This window comes from Plectropomus leopardus, chromosome 14 (genome assembly GCF_008729295.1).
Source record: "Plectropomus leopardus isolate mb chromosome 14, YSFRI_Pleo_2.0, whole genome shotgun sequence".
NCBI classification, from domain to species: domain Eukaryota; kingdom Metazoa; phylum Chordata; class Actinopteri; order Perciformes; family Serranidae; genus Plectropomus; species Plectropomus leopardus.
This window is the reverse complement of record NC_056476.1, coordinates 25,978,630-26,000,295: the sequence shown is the minus strand read 5'-3', so window position 1 is coordinate 26,000,295 and position 21,666 is coordinate 25,978,630. Positions and strand designations below refer to the sequence as shown.

The 21,666-nt window shown below is 42.1% G+C and overlaps 1 protein-coding gene across 1 annotated transcript in view; it reads left to right on the top strand.

The window, feature by feature from the left end:
• The first annotated feature begins 9,969 nt into the window (after positions 1-9,969).
• runx3 (RUNX family transcription factor 3) overlaps positions 9,970-21,666 on the top strand; it is a 52,833-nt gene continuing 41,136 nt past the window's right edge. Inside the window, exons 1-2 of the mRNA XM_042500672.1 lie at positions 9,970-10,206; positions 10,466-10,576. Of these exons, the coding sequence (XP_042356606.1) occupies positions 10,519-10,576 (58 nt within the window). The 5' untranslated portion in view covers positions 9,970-10,206; positions 10,466-10,518. The remainder of the gene's footprint in view (positions 10,207-10,465; positions 10,577-21,666) is intronic.

The window sequence follows — 21,666 nt, the reverse complement described above, 5'->3', positions numbered from 1 at the left end:
ACACACACACACACACACACACACACACACACACACACACACACACAGACTCACACTCAGACGTAGCCGTGAATTTCCTGAGCCCCCTTCCCCTGTTCTAGGTCAGTAAAAACCACCGAGGTACTGAAAAGTGTGGGCTGCCATACAAAAGCAGGTCACTGCTGCAAGCATGCACAGACACACACACATACACACACACACACAAACACATGAATCAGTGGCAGAGTGATGGATACAAAGTATGGTTTTGAGGCTGCTCTTTACACTGAGTGACAAAACTCTTCGGAAGATGAAGGCAGCTTTTTTTTTAATTCAACATGTGTAGAGTAACATCCTCTAACCTGGTGAAGATTTCAATCAGGGGTTTTCAATATTTTTCAGGACAAGGACCCCTTAGCTCAAAGAGCAATGGACTGGGTCCCAGACTGGACAAGTACCGTAAATAATGTGCTTATGGTAATAAAGCATTCCACTTGTGTTGTTCATTTTGGGTCTTTTCATACGTGACAACATATGGGGGGAGGGGGAGCTAATACAACCATACTTCTATTTTATTTATGTTTTTTGGCTTTTTTGCCGTCTAGCACAGCTGTAGCATGAAAGGGGAAGAGAGAGGGGATGCAGCAAAGGGCCGAGGCCGGAATCGAACCCACGGCCGCTGCAGCAAGGATACAGCCTCTGTACATGGGGCGCCAGCTCTACCAACTGAGCTACTGGACGCCCCAGAGGCAAATCTTGTATTTTGACTCCACTACATTTATTTGATGGCTTTAGTTACTTAAATACAGAATATAACCAACTAATAAATTTGAGTGGATTCATACGGATTAAGATACCCAGCAGCATTTAAAGTAGTTTGCCAGCTGCAACATTTAAGTGATGAACACATTAATGCTCACTTATTGCAATACAATTATAGAGTATAAAGAGTACTTTTACTTTTGGTACTCAAAGTATATTTTGATGCTAATACTTTATAATTGAATGCAGGACAGTAACAGTATCAGTGTAACATGATAATTTTTTAAGTAAAAGTTCTGTGTACTTCCTCCAACACTGCTCCCATAATACTTTGCCTCGCAGTGAGCCCTCTGCTTCCGGGTGGCTACCTGAAGGAGGATGGTGCTCTTGAACACTGAAACCACGACCAGAAAACAAAGTCATTCTGTTGTTAAGAAAAACATACTCCCCCTGAAGCTTGCCAAAGACAAGCCACGAGATGCAGCAGTGAAATTTAATGTTCTGGAGACAGAAAACAAATGCACGCGGGGAAAGCACCTGCGATTGAAGCTGCCCTCATCAAGTAGAGTGATAATGTCCAAACACACTTATACACACTTATAACTTTATATTTGTGTAACAAATACACAACTGTCAATTACATGATAACCTGCACGAGAGACAAAAACAATCAGTTATAGTAACCATATGCTTATAGCGACCAATTTGACCCGCACAGACACTAGAGATTTCTACTGTATATAATTATACATTATTATTATCATATAATATATATATATTGACTGGTTAACTTCACAAAATGCATGTTTTCACATTGCAAAATTTGATGGCAGCCATTAAAAAGCTATTACAGTTATGAAATGTGTTAAATGTTTAAATATGGAGATCACAAGTAAATCTGTGTTTAACAGAGTTACAAAGACTTTATTACCTTAAAACGATCAGTCAATGTAAGTACATGATTAAAAATGACTGATGGACATAAAGAAATTGCTCATCACAAGTGAGAAACACCAATATTTCTTCAGTTGTTGTTTTAATTTACATTTTAATTTAGTTAATTAATTAATACTAATTTAGCTTTTAGTTTCAGATGTGGGCAAACAATAAGTCACACCACCAATTTGGTTAAATCTGCTGTATTTACTTGTGTGTCACAAACACAGTCAGTCATGTGTTATCACGCTGCAGACTCTCATGTTATCTCTCACATGCTGTGCTCGTTACTTTGTCCAAATGAGACTGAAAAACAAACACCGTCAGGTACAAGACGTCAAACTCTTCATCATAGAGGGATTTGACAGTACATTTACAATGTACAAGTCATGATTTACTTGGGATCCGTTTGTGCCACTTTATATTTTACTACATTTTAGTGGAAGATATGATACATTTTACTCTATTGCATTTATTTGACAGCTACAGATAGCTGGCTTGTCAAAAATAACAATTTGCATACAAAACTCATTACTTTATACATCCCAATACATTATTACTATTTAAATTACTCAGCAGAATGTAAAGTAGTTACAATTATGTCCAGAGCGACAAACAATGTTGCTCAGGTATAAATGTAGCAGTAATGATAATGACTTTTTATTATGTATGATAAAGTGAGAATGACAAAGGGAATATTGACAGAATATTGCATACTTTTTCTTTCGAGTACATTTAAAAATAATATTTAAGTACTTTAATGTAAATGTAGGACTTTAACTTGAAATAGAATATTCTTTTGCAATTTTTACATAAATAAATACGCTCAATACGTCTAAAACAAACTGTAACTAGAAAACGGAGAACTTTAACATCTTTAATTGCTACAGAACTATTTTAATGTCACTTTTTACAATGTGGACAAAGACCACTGCATGCACACTGGACATATGACTGTCCCATGCAGCGGTGCAGAGACACATGCTCACACGCAAGCAGTGTCTAAGTAAACCACTGTGCATCTGCTGGAGAGGAACATCCTGCCCCACACAGACGAGCAGGCTCGTCTGTCACATCCAAAAACCATGTCTGAACCACAGGAAATACGTATGCAGACACACAGATACAGACACAGACACAGACACAAGCACGAATTTAGACACAGGTAATAAAACAATGAGAGTAGCACTCTGATATTCTAAATGTGACTCTGCAAAGCGAAATCCTCGGCTACACGGAGAAAATACACATTTTACATTTTAGCAGTATGATCAAATTTTGAAAATAAAATTGCAACGTTGCAGCATTCCACCTGTGTTAGCTCAAAAGATCCTGATGATGCACTGAGGTCAACGGGATCACTTGGGTTTGTGGCAAGACCATGGTCTGCTCTATTCTGGTCTGGCTGGGACTGAGCTCTATATGTGTGTGTGTGTGTGTGTGTGTGTGTGTGTTGAGCTTTGGGGCATTTGGGGTAACTGAGGTCTCGGGTTTACGGGTGCTTTTATGTGAGGCTGCAGCACTTCATCCTCCAGCTGCTCTGTTGCCATGATGTGGTGCCTCTGTGTACCTCAGAGCGGAGTGTAAATTTACCACTCTGGTGAAGACAAGCGGTTCACAAAACACACAGGCACAATGTGATAAGCACTGGGAACCAAAACATGATCAACCCAGAAGGCGCTTTAGTTTGTTTTATCACTTGTCTTCCGGCTTCGATTTTCAGAGTAATAGCAACAAAATAGGACGCATGTTTAGCAGCTGATATGTGACACATGTTGCATCTTATCACTGACACTTGAAAGCAGCGTTGTTCCATCTAAAAACAAGATAAAGAGAAAGAGTAAACCCTAAAAAAAGACTACAAGAGTTCCACAAAACAATCTGACTGCTCTAAAAAAAGACATAAATCACCTCTGTCTGAGATAAGAAAAACTATGTTGTGTGTGTGTTGCTGTTTTTATGTGTAAAGAATTGCCACCACCTAAAACTAAATCTATTAAGTTTTCTTGGAATAAACAGAAAAAAATGGAACTAGCTACACAGAAATATTTAGTTGGTTGAACTAATTATTGGGAGTAAACCTTTCTTGAAAATATTTGGTTGCATTAACTTTTTTTTTTTTCTGTGAAACTGTGTTCTTTAGTAGACTTTTACTATGAGTTATTATTTTAGAGCAGAAAGTAAAAGTATAAATTATTGAATAGAGCAGACAGGATACAAGTTATTATTTTCATTTGTTATTTTTGAGTTGACCAGTTTGTATGCCCCACTGTCATCTACATTAATACACATCTAAAGAAATATTCATAAAATATTCAAGTATTTTTTTCAACCACCATTACATTACAGGCAAATATACATTCTTATAAAAAAAAAAAGCACAGATTACTTTCCTTCACATAATCTAAACATTTAAATCTTTGTGATATGATGTGGCGGATGTATTTATTTTGGGCCATGTTTCAAAAGGTACACAGTGAGTAAGTATTTGACAGCCATAAATTGTCAAAAAAACCCACATAGCTCATTGCCAGGTTGTGAGGGTTTTGAATCAACCTGCTGTAAAGGAAGCTGGATGCTCGGTCTTTGTGTTGGCACAGTTTCTGAATAACAGGAAGAGCTCGGGTGAAGGGGGTAGGATGGAGGGTTTTCTGCATGTAAACATGGTAAATGTGTCCTAAAGAGCTGCAGCAGGTGCCAAAGGTGCAACATTGCGCTGAAGGAATACGGCTTTATCCCTCGCCCAGCAGCCATCAGGATTTTGTGCTCTTAAAGATACAATAAAGTTTTACAAAATTAACTTTTTTGTCATATTTGCTGAAACTGTCATTATATCCACAAAGCAGTACATGAGTCAGATAATCCGTGAAAAAAAAAAAAAAAAATCATATTCAGCTGCCTCCTCATATTGCTTCCAATGGCCTTCCTGCACGGCAACGGAACAACCAGAGTTGAGGAGTCTAACGCAGCTGTCAGTCATGTCAATAATTGTTTATTAACTGATCAAATTACCAAGGTAGATATTGCTAATCAAATACTGATCAAGACACATTAACAATTTCTAAACATATTTTAGTGTACAATTTAGCTGTAAAATTAGATAATTGCTGTGGACAGTGGGCTGTGGGTGGTGGTTTCGAACAGTGGGCAGTGCTAAGTGCGTCGCTCAACTATTTTTCACTCAACTATTTTTCTAGTTTTTCTAAGCGGCCTGGTCACAAACTTTCTCATTTTACAGCTAAACACTGCACTCCAATATGTTTTTGAAAACATTTAGGGCAAGAAATAGACAATGCCATTACAGAATCTTGATTCATATTTGAGTATATGATTCATATTCACTGTGTCGCGGTCGATTTTAATGAATGCCATTAAAGGCAACAGGAAGAGAAGGAGGGAGAGGGACGTGGTATTTTTCATGGAATATGTCTCATGTAATACTATGTGGATGACAGCTTCAGCAAATATGACAAAACTTATTTTCATAGATTTTCATAGCTTTAATCATAATCTTCAGTCTTATCTGTGCTCAGCTCATCTCTGATCATTTGCTCCCAACAGTGATCTCTGCTGTGTCAGCTTTCTCTATAAATATCCACATTGCATTAACAAAGCTCTCCTACTGTTACGGACCATCATAGACTTGCAGTTGCCTCAGTCCCGCCACAGGTTACTGTACACATGCAAAACGCTCCTCAGGAACTCTGGGATACGGCCTTCTTAGTGTGTGGCGAGTGGCAACACGGCGCTCCCACTCCCTTCCTCTCCGTGTGGTTACCACAGTCAAGTCTCCATGTCTGCTGGAGCCAATAAATAAATAATGGGCCGGGTGATCACTTCCAACCGTGATACTGCGTGCTGAAACCACTGCATCTGGGAGTGCCTCGCTTACAATGCAAACAACAACACGGACACACATGTAGACGCACACACGGATCAATGCTGGGACGACAACAGGGAACTAGTTTCTCATAAAGCTGCAACTTTCTAAAAAGTAAGATCCCTTTAAAATAAGGGATCTTACTTTTTAGAAAGTTGCAGCTTTAGCTTCAGCTGATGTTTTAACACCAGTTCATTTAAAACGTGACAAGTTAGGATTTTTTACATGTTTTATATTTTTTGTTTCTTACACTGTCTCGTACCTATTTCCTCTTTGGAGGAGTTGATGGTTCTAAAAAGAGAATTATATGTAAAGTCAATGGGTACTCTTTCACTCTGTTTAAAAATTAAATCTGCAGTGTTATAAATCACAAAAACAGACTGCAGGTATGGTGTACTGAAAGTGGACACGAACATAACTCAATGGAATGAGCAGAGTAATATAATTAGAAGTATATGGCCAGTATGAGGTGTGAGTGAGCATGTAGGACATTGGACCTGTGCATGCAGCCCTAAAACGGGCTCCCATGGCCTATCCTAGAAGCAGGCAGGACCATGGTGTTTGATGCAATGACGGCCACTTCATTATAAAAGCCTCCTCAAGTCCCACGCTGCATTCCACGTTTATAGGGAACATATGGGGAAGCCTGCAATTTTTAGACCACAAAATAAGCCCCTTTGCAGCTGGACGCACGACCGCACTGGGTCCTTTTTGCCTCGCGAGCCACACCCGAGAGGCGTAGGACCACTGACAGTGATTAAACCACCACAGTTTTCTCAGCAAAACAGGAGTTATATTAAGCTTAAATACAGGGGCTTGATAAACAAGGCCTGGGCAGGGGAAAAAAAAGAATTGAGTGAAAGACGGCCACAATGATCTTCAGACTATTTTCCCCTCACGGTCATGGGCAGTGCAAAGCCATGAGATACATTTCAAAACATGAAGCAGATGTTTACCTAGACAAAGAAGAAAAAACACTGAGGACGGAGAAAAAAGGCCTTGACTCCAACGCTTTCTTCAAATGTCAACTTTGGACTGCACTACAATGGAGCCAATTCCCGTTCTTGCACAATACTGTGGGACGGTCCCGTGTTTGTTTTACTTTTCTCTATTCCTCGCTGAAAATCCAGATGCAATGTCTCTCACCACAAATGGACAAAAATAAGGAAATTGACAATAATCTGAAACAATCTCCCCTTGTGAAAACAGCTAGCAGAAATATATACTACACACTTAAATTCAATCTAAAAAACAAAACAACATGAATTATTACCAGCAACATGCTGCACTTGCACAAATACATGCAAGTAAAATGATTATAAACTGAAACAACCACAAGCCCCTGTGCTCTGACAGCAGAGCTCACGAGCATCCTGCTTTCTAAACAAACACAGATGAGACGGAGCAGAGCCCAACAAACTGCAGCAGACCTGAGGAAAAGCACAAAAACAAAGTTGCTTTAGTCACTCAACTACCTAATTTTTTTCTTAAATGTGTTTTATAAAAGTACCTTAAATTATGTATAATTAATTTTTATATATTTTTTTTTAATTATAATTTTTTTAAATAATTTTTATAATTAATTATAAAATATTAGGCTTTAAAAGCCATAAAATAGTCTTAAAATTGAATTTTTAAGCCTGAATGCAGTAGCTCGGCTTCTCACTGGTTTAACAGACGACATCACATCACCTGAGTCCTTGCCTCTTTCCACTGACTCCCTGTTTGTTTTAGAACTGATATTATGATTTTACTGATCACTTTTAAGGCTGGATTTGGCCCTGAGCTACATAACAGAAATGTTGACTCCATATAAGGCAATTTACAGCCTTAGATCCTCAGGTGGTCCTTTTATTTGTGGTTTTATTTTTTTATTGCCTTTTTAAAAATTTATTATTTAATTATGATTTGATTTTGACATTTTTCATCCTGCATCTTGCAATTTTTGTAGTCTTGTTTTAACAAGAGGTTGTAATTATCTTAATTCTACCCTGGTTTTAGTGTCCCGTTTCTGATTTTGCTTTGCTTGTCAGAGCACTCTGTAAACTCTGCAAATAAAGTTCTTATTATTATTAATAATAATTACCACAAACATTTTATCTGATTTAATTTATTCATCTTTTGATTTCTTTTGTCGAAATGAATCAAACTCTTCTGTGTGAAAGTCCACATTTCTCATGTTACAAATCTTTAAAACTGCAGAGCCTAATACTTTTTAGTTGCACTTATGTTTTGGCAAAACTAAGATGAACCTAACTCAATCCACCAATCTTAACCCTGCTAAAAACATCCCTCTACATGGGATCTCATACCTCCCTTAATACCTCTCTGCAATGCTTGAATAAGAAAAAAAAAAATTTGTCCCAACTTTTGTCTTAGATTTAGTTTAAAGTCATCATGAAAAGGTCATAAGAAGCCTTGAATGTAAGTTTAAGCTCAGCCTTGGTGTCCGCGGCCTCACAGAGAGCAGTGTTTCCCTGCGGGCCTGTGTGACAGCAGTAGGCTACCTCTTGTTCAGCAGAGAGTCACACACAGCTGTAATCTGTCCCTGGGCTGGCAGGCCGGGGCCGAGGCCATGTTAGGAGGCAGCAGAGGTGTTAGAAGAGGAAGCCTCGCTGTGTGTGAGGTTAAGTCAGAGGCCTGTAGTGGCCGCGTGGACGGACTGATAAAAGCCCTGGGGCCGCGGCTGTGGCCTCAGCGTTCGGCCACACTTGCCGACACGCCGTGTCATTTAGCCCGCGCTGCCGCCTAACTCAACGGCAACTGCTCATTTACAGGGCAGTGCGGGCTACCAGGAAGAGCGGCAAGCTCTCTCTCTCACACACACACACTCTCAGAACATGGTACTGTATATACACATACAAACACATGCTGTGGTCCATGCAGCAGTTTTGTCCACCAATTAGTAGAGGACATCGTGGGCTGACGTCCTTACACAAAGCAGTTTGAAGCAGCAACAGAACAGAAATGTGCACACACACAAACACACACACACACACACACGGTCAGACACACTCAGACACACAGGTTTCCAGGGAAAGCAACCGGGTCACATGAGTGACCAGACGGTGGTTTGGGTCTGTTGTCCCGTGGCCAGACATGGTCAATGTGTCACTGCGCGACAGGAGAAAGGAGAGAGGAAGTGTGGATACCACAGGTCTGCAAATGCCAGTGATTTGTGTGCTCACACACACACAAACAGGCAGAAACACACATGTACTGCAAGATTGTCAGGTTAGCAGCACCACAGCAGACAGTTAGTCTTTCTCTCTGACTGCACGTATATCATGCTGCTCTTCAGTTCATTTCTTTATGAATCTGAAGCCATATGAATCATTTCCTGTTTTTCTCACTGCAGAAGTAACTTTCAAATAAATAGCTTACAAAATACAGAAAAAGAAAATGCAGTAACTTTAGGAAATCCCATCTCAGGCTGACACTGTACCAGTAGAAAATTAACCTAGAAAATTAAAAAGTGTGAAAACCACAATCAGGTTAATTCGCTTTGCACTTTCGCAGGGAAGGCAAAGACTACGCTAGGCCACAAATACTGACTTTTTTTCTTTTTTTGGGGGGGGGGGGGGGCAGGGGGAAAAATCCCAAATACAGTACGTTTTTAAAGCAAAATCAAATGAATTGGAAGTAAAATAAATGTAAAAAAGCCTAGAGAGATATTGAGACACAATGGAGGAAAATCGGAGGAATGGATGATAAAACCTGAAAGATATTGCAAAAGCAGGATCGAGCAACTGGCAGAGCTGCTTCTAATGAGGCTAAGATTATGATACTATCAAGTGGTAAGGGAGGGTGGAGGTTTTGCAGAGCCAAAAACCACCGGTTGTTACAAACACAGATGTGCTGTGAGTCACACAAACATAAAACTAGCACAGGACATACATATACAGTGAAGAACAAAACGCTCACTTAGACTGACACTTTCCTGCCTCCCAGCAGCGGCTGAAGCCACGGCTATCTCTCATTTTCTCTTTCTCTTCATCTGCTTCGCTCCTGTCCTTCGCTCTCTTTTGGGTGAGTGTTTGTTTTAATACATTTTAATGTCTCTGCGACTCTTTTGCAGTGGTTTCAGCACTCTCTGCAAACCTCAGTGAGCCACAGTGGCGCGGGCCGCTGCCTGGTTTGAACTCAAAAGAAAATAGAATGTTTCCAAAACTTGAGCGGCCAATCAAAAGTGAGAGCAAAGACGAGTGAGAGAAGGAGAAGCATGGAAAGTTTGAAAAAAAAATGATGCAGAAGAAACCAGAGAAAAAGCAAAGACGATAGGAGTGGGAGGGGAGGGAGGGGAAGGAGAGGGTGGGAGGGAGAGGCCCGGTGACCTCACGTGACATGTGACGTGGGCTCCACCACTCACGGAGGGGAGTGTGTGTCTCTGAGTGGAGGATGGCGAGGAGGATGCAGATAGACTGTGGCTTTTAGCCTTTTACTAGCATTGACGCTCCAGTCAGGCCACCACCATCGTGGAAGAGAAAGAGACAGGCAGACCACGTTATCAAGCTAGCTGGCTAACCTCAGACCCTCAGCCCGCTGCGTGACAGAGGACCACAAGCCCAGCCCTCGCCACCGGCCCGCTTCCACCAACAACAACAACAACTGGCCTCCGTTACCTGGGCCCCCTCTCATCTCCAGCCCTGGTGAGTCGACACCTGGAGACACCAATGCTGTCTAAACTCTCTCAGCTTCTTTCTCCCTCTTCTCTGTCTCAAACGTCTCCTAGTTCTGCTGCTAACACATGCTGCTGCTCTCTCTGCAGGCTTGTGGCTTTGGGATTCCTGCGGTAGTCACAAACCCTAGATTCTTGGTTGCAAACGGGCTCCAGGAGTTTTGTCCTCTCTGCTCTCCTTTCTTACGCTCATACTTTTTCCTCTTTGTTGTTTTTTTTTATCCTCCAAGGTCGGTGGAGATCGACTGCAGTGCCGGCTCCTAACCGTTCTGGCTTCCCTGTCATGGCATCAAACAGCATCTTTGACTCCTTCTCCAACTACAGCAGCAGTCTACTCAGAGGTGAGTGCTGATCCTCCCCTCTCCACCCCCCTCTCCTCCCTCCCAAAACCATCCCACCCTCTGCCTTTAGTTTTGAATGTACAGCTTTGACAACTTGTTCCTTTCAAACGTGAGAGCTTCTTGCAGTGTGAATGCATTCATCTCTCTGTCCACACACTCTGAGTGAGGATCTGATTTGCACGCCATCTAGTTGACTGATATGGCCCTTAAATGCCTTTGCCTCTGCGCTCCTGTGTTTTCTGTAGGCTTGATGGAGTAGCGCCATAATGGGATTCTCACCACAGACATTCATTATCAAGTGAAACTTGGCGCTCTCTCAGTGCAAATACGAGCTCACAGGCTCCATGTGACTGGGCCCTTTACTGGAACCCAGCAATACAATAAAAGAGAAAAGAGAAAAAAAAAACAAAAACATATTAGGCTCTCTCACTCTGCTTTACTTCCAGGAGGTACTTTTGGTCTGTGTGGTGAGGTGAGTGCACTATACTAGGCGACGCTGCTTCAATGAAGGAGCCATTTGTTGTCATGGCAATTCCAATCAGACGGCTTTTACTTGCAAATAGCGAAGCTCTTAAGTGTGGAGACGATGAGAGGTTGAAACTTTTACCTGACTTGAACTACTTGTTGAGTTTATTCCTGTTGATAAACAAATAAAATGTGACATGACACGCTCACTCATGATTAAACTTTTTTAGACTGGGTGCTGGACCCTCAATGAAAGTGACATTGCAAGTATCAAGATGTCCTTCTTTTGCATGTATTCTGGCAATGCAAGGATTGTTAGTATACATGCTGAACAAGGGTGTCTTACCTGAAGTGACAATTTGGGCAAAATTAAAAATTCAAATCAGAGCGCTGTTCTGATCTTCACTTCATTTTGAATAAACGCAGACATGAAGTAGTCAGTCTTGTTAATCTGATGGCGGCCAGTTGTTCCCCCTGTTCATCACATAACCACTGAGACAGCCACCGAAAGGCAGCACGAAAAAAAAATCTCCTTCCCAATTAAGGCCTCGTTGCAGTGTTAATTAGAGACAGCCACGGGAGAAGCACTACCAGCTCCTAATTGTTTGCAGAGTATATCTTAAAATCTCTGGAGCCTCTCTCTCTCTCTCTCTCTCTCTCACACACACACACACACACACACACACACACAGAGTCAGACAGTTACACACAAAAACAGACACACACACACACACACATATACACACATCTGTGTCTCACATGAGAACAATCCTCTGATATCCTCGGTGGAACCGCAGTGACAGGGGATGATGTTCAAGTGTTCTTGCAGCTTCTACAGACACTCAGGCATTTATAGTTTCCTCCTGACAAGGCTCAAGTCTTTTCCCTTCTTTTCTTCTCTATAACCGCTGGATCCCTTTATCTCCTCACTGTTTACAGATCAGAGTGTCAGTGACCTCAGGTTTCATACATGCCGTCTATCAGGCTTTTGCGCCATTTTCATCTAACGAAATGTGCATTTGGGCGCCTGATTTTGATTTTGAGCCCTAGCTGAGCAGCGAGACGGGATGTGAGACAGTAGGTCAAGAGGGGAAAAAAGAGACGAGCATTTAAAGCTGTAATCATCCATTGGAAATCATTAGTGAATATGCAATATCCTTTTACAATTCCTTCTGTCAGGAGACTGAAACCGAACAGCGAGAGAACAAAGGCCAAGAGTCATTAAATACGCCCGTTCAATCTGAAAGCATTTCAAATCGGGACTACCTCATGTAAGCAAAATACCCCGGTGGTTAGTTTAACAACTTGCATTACACAGGCAAAGCAATTTGGCACGTTCTCATTTTTAGACTCGAATCAAACTGAAATTAAGAGTAACGGTTACAGAAAATCAAGGAGACTGTTAAATGTCTGGCTCCTCGAGCTGACTTTAATACCAGGCGACATGGAAATAAAGCATTCATCTGTTCAAAAGTCATCTCATTCATTTGGAAAAATGACACTAAACACACCCGTTAAAGTTTCTGAATGAATAAAAAAAAACTGTAGATCCTTGTAAATAAAATGATTCAGGTAATAACATCTTGTTTAAGTTTTGCTAACTTGTCATTTTGTGATTTAAAAAAAGACACCAGCGTCACAAATACCAGCACAACACAAACACTATCAGTGTGTGCTGTAGGTATTAGATGGGTACAGTCTTATAGTTTCAGCCTATCTCACAGTGCAGACAGAGAACACATGTAAGCATGTGATGTGCAACATCAGATGCACTTCGCGTGAGAAGCGAGAGGACGCCTCACCTCAGAAACCTCAGTCCCTCGCTAAAGCTCAGACACACACACACACACACACACACACACACACACATATAACATATGACAGATACACTCTAAAGTCACACAGAGAACTGACAGAGCAGCAGTTTCTCTCATGGCATCCAATAAGGTATTTGGTGAGAAAAATCTAATAGTTTGACAGGTAGTATAGAGAGAAAGAGAAACTGGGATGGAGAGCTTTGCGTCAACGAGGCGTTAATCTATTGCAGACTCATAGTGCTGTTGCATTTCACTGATAATAACCACAATGAGGCTATACACCTGCTCACTCTCACACAGCAGCACCACTATTTCACCAGAGAGCAGCGTTTCTGAGCAACTTTTTTAAAGACGCAGCAAGCTCCAAAAAAAGCACCGGACTTTCCGCCTGTGAAGCAGAATTGTATAAACTTTACTGAGTTTTCCGATGCTGACACATTGGCAGCGCTTGCATCAGGTGGGGTACCTGGTTTATAGCAGCTGTGATTGGGGCCTGTGTGGTGGGTCATATCCTTGGCTCGCTCTCTGTCACCGCATTTCCCCTCCGCTTGGAAGGGCCGCCGTGTTCCCTGCAGGCTGTTTTATACAGGGGTCCGTTTTTTTAGAGCGTTACGCTCTTGGGAGCCAGCTCCCTTTGTGGCAGAGAAAAAGGCCCCCGGTTTATTAGGGTGGGAATGGTTTTATATGTTTGGCTTATTGCGCTGCATGAATGGAAGTGAGGGCTTGTGTGTGAGAAACGCGCCGTGCCTCACCACAGTTGTAGCGAGGTTATTTTGGAGGATTCTGGGAGGTGGTCTGGTTTGTTCTACAACTTTCTGGGAGGGGGAAAAAAGCCCTAAGAGACACACGGATAGTGTGAGGAAAAAGACACTTTAAAATGCATCGAAATGAATCATTCACAGGGGGATAAAACTTCAACTTTAAACTAAGAACCACTGACAAATGAAAAAGGCGCTGTACAGTAGCTCAACAAAGAGAAGGGCTATAAATTTGACAGAACACACAACTTGCCTGGTGATTTTATTAATAACAAAATCATATGGTGAAGATTTTTTCGCCCTCTCTGAAATTAACATGCTTGATTGGAGCCTGTTCAAAGTCCTGCTGAGTGTGAGGCCCCTGAGTGACGCCAAAACATGAAGACTGGCTGAGCGGGCTGAAATCTGTAACCAGATATTAAGAGTTTCAATATTCTTAAGTGAAAGAAAATAATAGAAAACTCATGACAGCCACAGAGCAGCAAAACCCTGTCTCCAATTTAGCCCAGTATAATATCTATTTATAAAACTCTGAAGGCATATTGGATAGAGGGAACGCTCTGGACTTGATTAGGGCTGTAAACGTTTTTGGAGGTACTTATTTACTTTTTGGTCCGTCTCGCCGTTTTCACCGTCTGTCAACACGACTTTATGGGGGAACACTTTTAGGGGTTGCCAGTAAGATGGCTTCCAGGTAGAGTGTGTGCGGAGGGGCGTGCTGATTATGTGGTCGACTAATCCCAAACCTGCCTCCGCCCTTGTACGATTTGGCTCAAACCACCATGCTCGGCGTTGCGTTGGTCAAGGTTAAAGTCGCGCTAAGTGTAGTAGTAAATACAATTTTCTGGTGGTCGACAAGCAACCACAGGGGCCAGATTCTTTTCAGCCAATCTGATAATATGGATTTATGCCGTACAGGTTTGGGGGGGAGAAAAAAAAGTGCTCTGAAAGGTTCAGCAACTTCTTTCAACAAACACTCCAGGAGGGTAGGGGGTTGTTTCTGTAATTCTGCTGGAAAGTAAACTGTAGGTGCGTCTGCTCCGGAGCGGCGAGGAGCGAATGTGATCTGAGCCTGGTGTCGGGCCAAGCAGGCAGGAAGAATAGTCGGCGTCTCGGCCCCCTTTAACACAGTTCATCCAGAGTTAGTCTGTGTGTTAAACTCTGTGATCTGATTGTGCCTGGTAGCTGTGAGGACTCACGGGGATGTATGCTGAACACATTCACTTTGTCCTATAGTCTTACATGATAATTAAAGAGTGGCGGCTGAAAATAATTGCTATGAAGGACACAAATGTCCAAATATGATGCAAGTGATGTAAGAGGAATTCATAACGTCTAGACGAGCTTCTTTAACTGCGACTGTCTGACGTGAAAAAGAAATTGAAACAGGAACATGCTGGCAGGAGAACATGCAGACTTTGCTTGCGTAATTGGATAACGAGGTGGAAATGATCACTGTATCAAATTCTTTAGTTTGATTTTTAAAAAATATACCGGATGAGGCTCTTCTGTTTCTATGACTCACTTCTTTATGGTTCATTTGCCTCACTTACGAGCTGATAATATTTCATATAAACCCTTACGTTAAAATGATCAAACCCACATTACTGTTATGAGACTCTTCATGAGCTCATTCGTCCTGCATGGTGGACGACTAAATTAAGGAAAAGCCTTTCTCGCAATTCTCTGTTTCTTAATTTTGTTTTAAAGCTACGCCCTAAAAACCACAGGCCAGCTCCACAGCTTATTACATGGTAAGACTGGGGTTGGAGAAAAAGCACAAGTATTATTGCAAGCTAATTTATGTATTATTAACCTAAATTTATGCAGCAATTACGCCGGTGTATGGAATTTGCTTCCAATTTTCGGCAAAACTGGAAATAAGGTAAACAATCGGAGGTAAAAGCTGAAATAAAACATTTGTGTTATCACAGGTTTCAGTAACTCTGGCTACAATTAAAGAGCTGTGACCCGAATTTGACTCAGATGAAGAAGACTTATTGTTTAGACCCCTCCCTGTATCGTTAAACAGATGTTGTCAACAACATCCTTTCTGTTGCAGCAGGAAAAGCAAAAAACTTGCCTGTGACTAAGCACGACGACGATTGCTGTGCACTTTTGTTTTTAACATTACAGTTGCATTCTAAGCCACAAATTACTTTAATGGGCGGGCATGGGTCTGGTCGGCAGCACATAAAATGACTCAAACTTATGGAGATCCCACATGTTCAGAAACATATCAGCACACAGCTTTTTTCATTTTTTGTACATAAGATGGAACACAGGAGGAACAGAGGGTTTTATTTTATCATGTGTGAAAGTTTAGCAGAGATCTGAGGCAGAGAGGAACTCATTCTGTCACCATCAAAGGATTAAGAGGAATGTTTTTCACAGACAAAATATCCTTCCTCCAGACTGAATCTTCACGTCATTATGAGCAACTTTAATCATCCTCAAAACATCCTTATAGCCTATCCCTCTTCCCATAAGCAATAAAGAAAAAAATCGTAATTACGGTAGAGAAAAATGCAGATAATGATAGGATGTGAGAGGCTGCCGGCTATGAAATGTTTTCTGATTCTCTATTTTCCTCTATTTTCCCAGAATTTCTTTTTCCCCTCAACTTGTTTACATACAGTTAATTGTCGTTGCTGCAATAAAACATGTTTTTGGGTTGCTTCTTCCCTCCCCGCAAACATAACTTTAACCGCAGGGAATTGATTTTTGTGGCAACAGCGTTTCAAAAATGGGATTTTTGTTTTCTCTTGGTCTAATCTTTGGGGGGTACAAATAAATAACGGACTGAGCTGACTGCATCAGTAATGGGCCACCTAATTGTGCTTTTCGGCTCAGTACTGCAGAGAAGGGATGATAGTTTGAGCATTTAGTGTTATCATTTATGTTCCTGCTGAAAGATGAGAGAAAAAAATATTTGGACATTTTGTAAAATAAGCTTACTGGCTCTCCTCCTGAAATAGATGAACAACTGATACCACTCTCAAGTCAGTTAAGGAACACCTCACCCAGAAAATGACCATTTTGATATCAATCATATAATTTTTCCACACATGTAGGTTTATTTAAAGCAGGAAAATGTGTTTAAAAAAAAGCGATAGACTGTTTTCCTATTGCCAGTAGACAAGTATGCCTTTTCATTGTTTTTTACTGGTGGGTAGCAGCATGGAGGCCAGTGACAGTGTTACAGTGGTTACTTCTTTTTTATATTTCATCAGTCTCTCTTTAAAACAAGTTGCCTGAAAAAAACTGAACTATTTTTGAGTGCTGCTTAAATGGAGACAGACAATATTTTTTAGTGGCTCATCACACCTATGTTCTATTAAAATGTGTTCCCCCCTCAAGTAAGGTTTCCTTCCTGTTAATGTGCAGTGCCCCTCTTTGTAGTTTGGGGTTGGGCAAGGGATTTGGTTCAGATCGAAGCCCATCGGAGGTGGAGCTGATGAATATCTGTGACTGCTGCAGAGTCATTTATCCTGGGAGTGAATGCTGTTTGAATTGTTACCTTTAAATACAAAAGCCAGATGTTTGCGAGTGTTAGAGGGGTTTATTTTTTGCCTTGTGGCAAAGGCACTTTCCTCACTGCCTTGAATTTGTAAACAAAACTTTGCTTTCCTTGCATGCCTCCACATTCAGAGTAATGTAACATTGTAGCAAAAATGCATGTGTCTGGAAAATACTGAGCATACAACTAATTAAAAGAGAACAGGATTATAGTGCAAGAGTTGTGTGAGAGTTTGAAAAAAGAATGTTTCGATTTAGTTTTACTGTTGTAAAACTTTTTTGGATTCTCCATTCACCATGGAGGCATACAAGCTAAACAAAGTTTTCTTTACAAATTTAAGACAATGTGGTGAATAACTGATACAAATGGTCATTTGAAGCCTTCCTTTAAATGTGGACCAGTGCCAGTTAGCTTTGCATTAAGACTGGAAATGGGGGAAACAATTGCTTTGCTCTTTCCATAGGTAACAAAATCTGACTAAAGCTCACTAATTAACACTTTATATCTTGTTAGTTATATGTGTACAAAAACCGAAGTGTAAAAATGTCAATTTGATGTCTCATGGAGGGACTGTGTGCTGGTGGCCGAGTAACCCCATGAAGTAGAACAAAACTCTAAGAAATCATGCGCACAGCTAAGCGATAATCACACATGTAACATTTCCCAAAACCAAAAAAAAAAAAAAGGTGTAATCAATTAAAAATCCACTCTCTACTTCCTTCTCCAATGCTCACATTTCCATGTTCTAATCCCAAGTTTGCTTTTTTTGCCACCTTTCTTACTTTATAAAAGTTCATGCTGAACTCAGTGATCTATTCACCCTGTATTGGAGCAGGTTTTGCCCTGAAGTAAACTTAAGTGAGCTATTGCTTTCTCTACAGCTGCTCACTTCTGTATTGGCTCAGTAGGAAACACCATGCCAGGGATTCCCCCTCAGCTGTGCAGCAGAAGTGGCCCCTCCATCTCTTCTCCATAGTCTGTCTGCTGTGTGGCCACTCCGCCTGCTACACACACGGTTCCCGCGATTGCAGCCGTCACGAGCACAAACGCAAAGGGGACGTTACGGTATACACACACTGTTTCTGGCGGGTATAGGTTGCACACACACACACACACACACACACATACACAGAAGTCCATTGCCTGAGTCTTTTCCTCGTGCTGAGTCAGAGAAGAGTAGCGCATGTCAACATGATGACCGTGACGTTTCTCCCCCTCTAAATGCTGTCTGACCTCACTGTAATAGCTGGTCAGGACTAACATATGGTCTCCGGATGCCTTAGTCCAGCAGAATTACCCACATGGTGACTAAACAGCAGAGGACTTAACTGAAAAATATCAGTGGCTGCGTTCTTGATTTTATAAAAGTACCAATTTGTGTCTTGTGCTTAAAAAAATATTTAACCGACTGCTGTGGTTACACATGTACGGACAGGAGGGAGAGTTTCAAACCAGTGATCCTCTCCTGTGAGATACAACCTTGTTAAATGAACTGTCACAAAATCTAAGTGTGACCCAGAAAGTTATTTCAAACTTTTGCATGTCAAGTAACAACTAGCACAAAAAGAAGCTTGATTTTTGTTGTTAGATGTGCAGCATCCTTACACATTCTGGCATGTTTAAAAGAGCAAAATAACACTGAAATTAAGTCCTTAGTTAAGCTTGGAGTCCTTTCAGGTCTCCACGTTATAGCATGACAGCCAACACTGCCAACCTGGCAGAGAGACGTTTGTGTTAGGAGGGCCTGACGGACCTGAACACAACTTATCCCCTTTAATCAGCGTGATGACATAAGAGGCAGACAGCGAGCCAGTCATTCAGCCACTATAGAGTTTGATTAACCTAATCACCAGGCAGCCAGACTCCAGGCTACTGATTGGGTTTACAAACGCTCCTTGTCATCGTTTTGTCATTAGCTCGTCGTTAGCCGCGGCCGCCTTGACGTGGAGCAGCGACGTGCCGGGCCTAAACACAGCAATCAGGGGATTAGTGTGCAGTTACAGCAAAGCCTCAATGGACGCCTCAGGCTCTGAGTCAAAGAGGGGAAAGTCCTGCCTTACTATGTGAGCTCCACGTGGCCAGGGTGCTAACTGTACATGGGCAACGCCACTACTGATTAGCGACGGAGATGATGAGAGGAAACATTCAGTCACTTCGGACACACGGGTGGTTTCCCGGACTCCAATTAAGCCAAGTCCTTGACTCAGGCAATGATTTGAATGGAGGGACTCCATTGAAAATAAGTTTCAGTCTCCAATTAGGTTTGCTTAATCTAGAACTGGGAATCAAGCCCAAACTCTTCACAGAAACAGAGCTGCATGCAGCACAGAGACTCTCTGCAGTCGCTGCAGAAAGGACATTTGGAGATGATTCATTTTCTTCTGATTTAATCTGAAATCAATCTGATGATTGACAATAATCACTTACTGTGCAAAAGACTGGATTTATAGGTTGTGACAACAGTATGTGTCTGAGTGCTCTCCTGAGCTGCTGGGCTTGCAGGCTGAGAGCCGCCACACCCTTGTTTCCTTAGGATGAAAAAGCCTGAAGGGCCGGCCGAGTACTTTCCAAGAGTTGTCTCACGTCTGCAGAGGAAAGTGGCATGGACACTTGTCAGGAAACCAGCGCCGGGTTCCTGCTTGAATCTGGTTGGATTCTGCGGTGAGTCAGATGGTGCTGGGGAGGCTGAACCCCTCTGAAGAGGGAAATAAATGCAAATTCAATATTTGGGGGCTTTTTGAAGTCCATTTGCACTTGAATGAGTGTGACAGAACCTGGAATGACCCCCATTGAAAGAGTCCCTTAACAGCGATGAAAGGAGTTGAAAGGGACAAACACTGATGACAATAGTTGAAAAGTTGGAGATGTGTACATGGTGTGTACTTGTGTGTGTTTACATAAGGCGATGCTTGAATGTGTGTGTGCAGTGGCGTTAGATGTGCACAGCCAGCAGGGATGACTAAGAAACTTTGTCTCCTTAAAATCACTTGCATACAAACACACAATGCAGCCAAGAACAATACATCTGGCCCAGTGCCTGGTTGGCAGAGACATCTCCAACTTGTGTTTTGCTGGTTAGTGCTCATGCCATTCATTTCATACATTGCATACCTCACCATGTTCCTTCATAGTCCAAAGTAACAGGGACCTAGTCTCAAAAAATAAAAACATGTGGCTTTTGTTGCAGAGAGGAATGAACAACAGCATTCCATGTGCAACCACATCAAAGGTCCCCCCTCGCCATGGGGCTAAATGAGGGCAGACTGTCCTGCTCGCCCCCTCTGACATGACTGCCACTAATTAACCAGACATCTAAAACTGACACTTGGTCTTCATCGCTTTTCCTCACATCTTCACTCTAATCACGACAATTTTTTTAACGGCCTCTCTTCGGGTTCCAGTGAGATGGGGACAGCCACACAACAAGCACAAAGGGGCATTGTCTGCTGGTGAAAATGTGGTTTACAGGCTCCGCTATAATGGCTCGGTGGTTGCTGGAAGCCATGCGCACTTCCTAATATTCGACTCACATGCGATTTCATTTTGAAAAAGACTGAGCTATGGGGCTTTGCCTTTGTGTGAGAGGGACGCCTCACAACTTATTTTCTGAGCCGACGGGCTTCAGGCTCCCTTACCCCCTCCTCCTCCTCCTCCTCCTCCTCCTCCTCCTCGCTCTTCACCCCCTCTTCCCCTCTCTGGTGGCGCTACTATATTTGTGTGGGATCTCTAGCGATGGAAGAGTAGACACAGGCTGCGTTGCCAGTCAAACGTGTTCGGGCTGTCAGACTGAAAGGCTTCCAGCACTGCGATCTGTCTCCTCTCCTCGTCAGTACGAGCTGTTTGATCTGACACAGAGACTCCATTAGAGACACAGGGAAGTTCAACTGCTGGGAGGTTGGATGGCTTCAGCAGTCAGAGTAGCAGCCCAGAGAGGAAAAGGTTTGCACACGCAGTCTGGTTGCAATCTTGGTGTCTCGCTGTGTATCTATAAATGTCTCTGAGCATTACTTGTCCTTATACTAGGTGTGTGTGGTTACACGTTGACGAGTGCAACGTACGAAAGCCCAACTGGGCTGACATATTTTTGGGGCTCTGCTGGGCAAAGGGGTGACGACGCAGTGGATAATGATATCATAAATGTGCGGCGCTGCTAAGCTCCAATGACAGCGAGAGAAAGAGAGAGAGAGAGAAAGAGAGAGAGAGAGAGAGAGAGAGAGAGATTGTTTGCAGAGGCTGTGTGAAGAGCAAGTGAGATGTGCTGTCTTCTTCAACACACACCATAGTTCTCCCTCAGTGTCATGGTGGTGATGACCTCATAAACCTGCGCCGCAGTCTAACCGAGTAGACGCTGCTGTCAGGGTGGTGAAATGGTAGACAATGGTTTGATAAGTATGCATCAATGGTTAAGCCACAGACCGTTGTTACACTCCCTACATTTAATGTGGCTACAACTGCCACTAATCAGCAGGAACTCTGACAAATGACTCAATTCACTAGGATGTATTTACAAGTATTATTAGCAGATTAGTA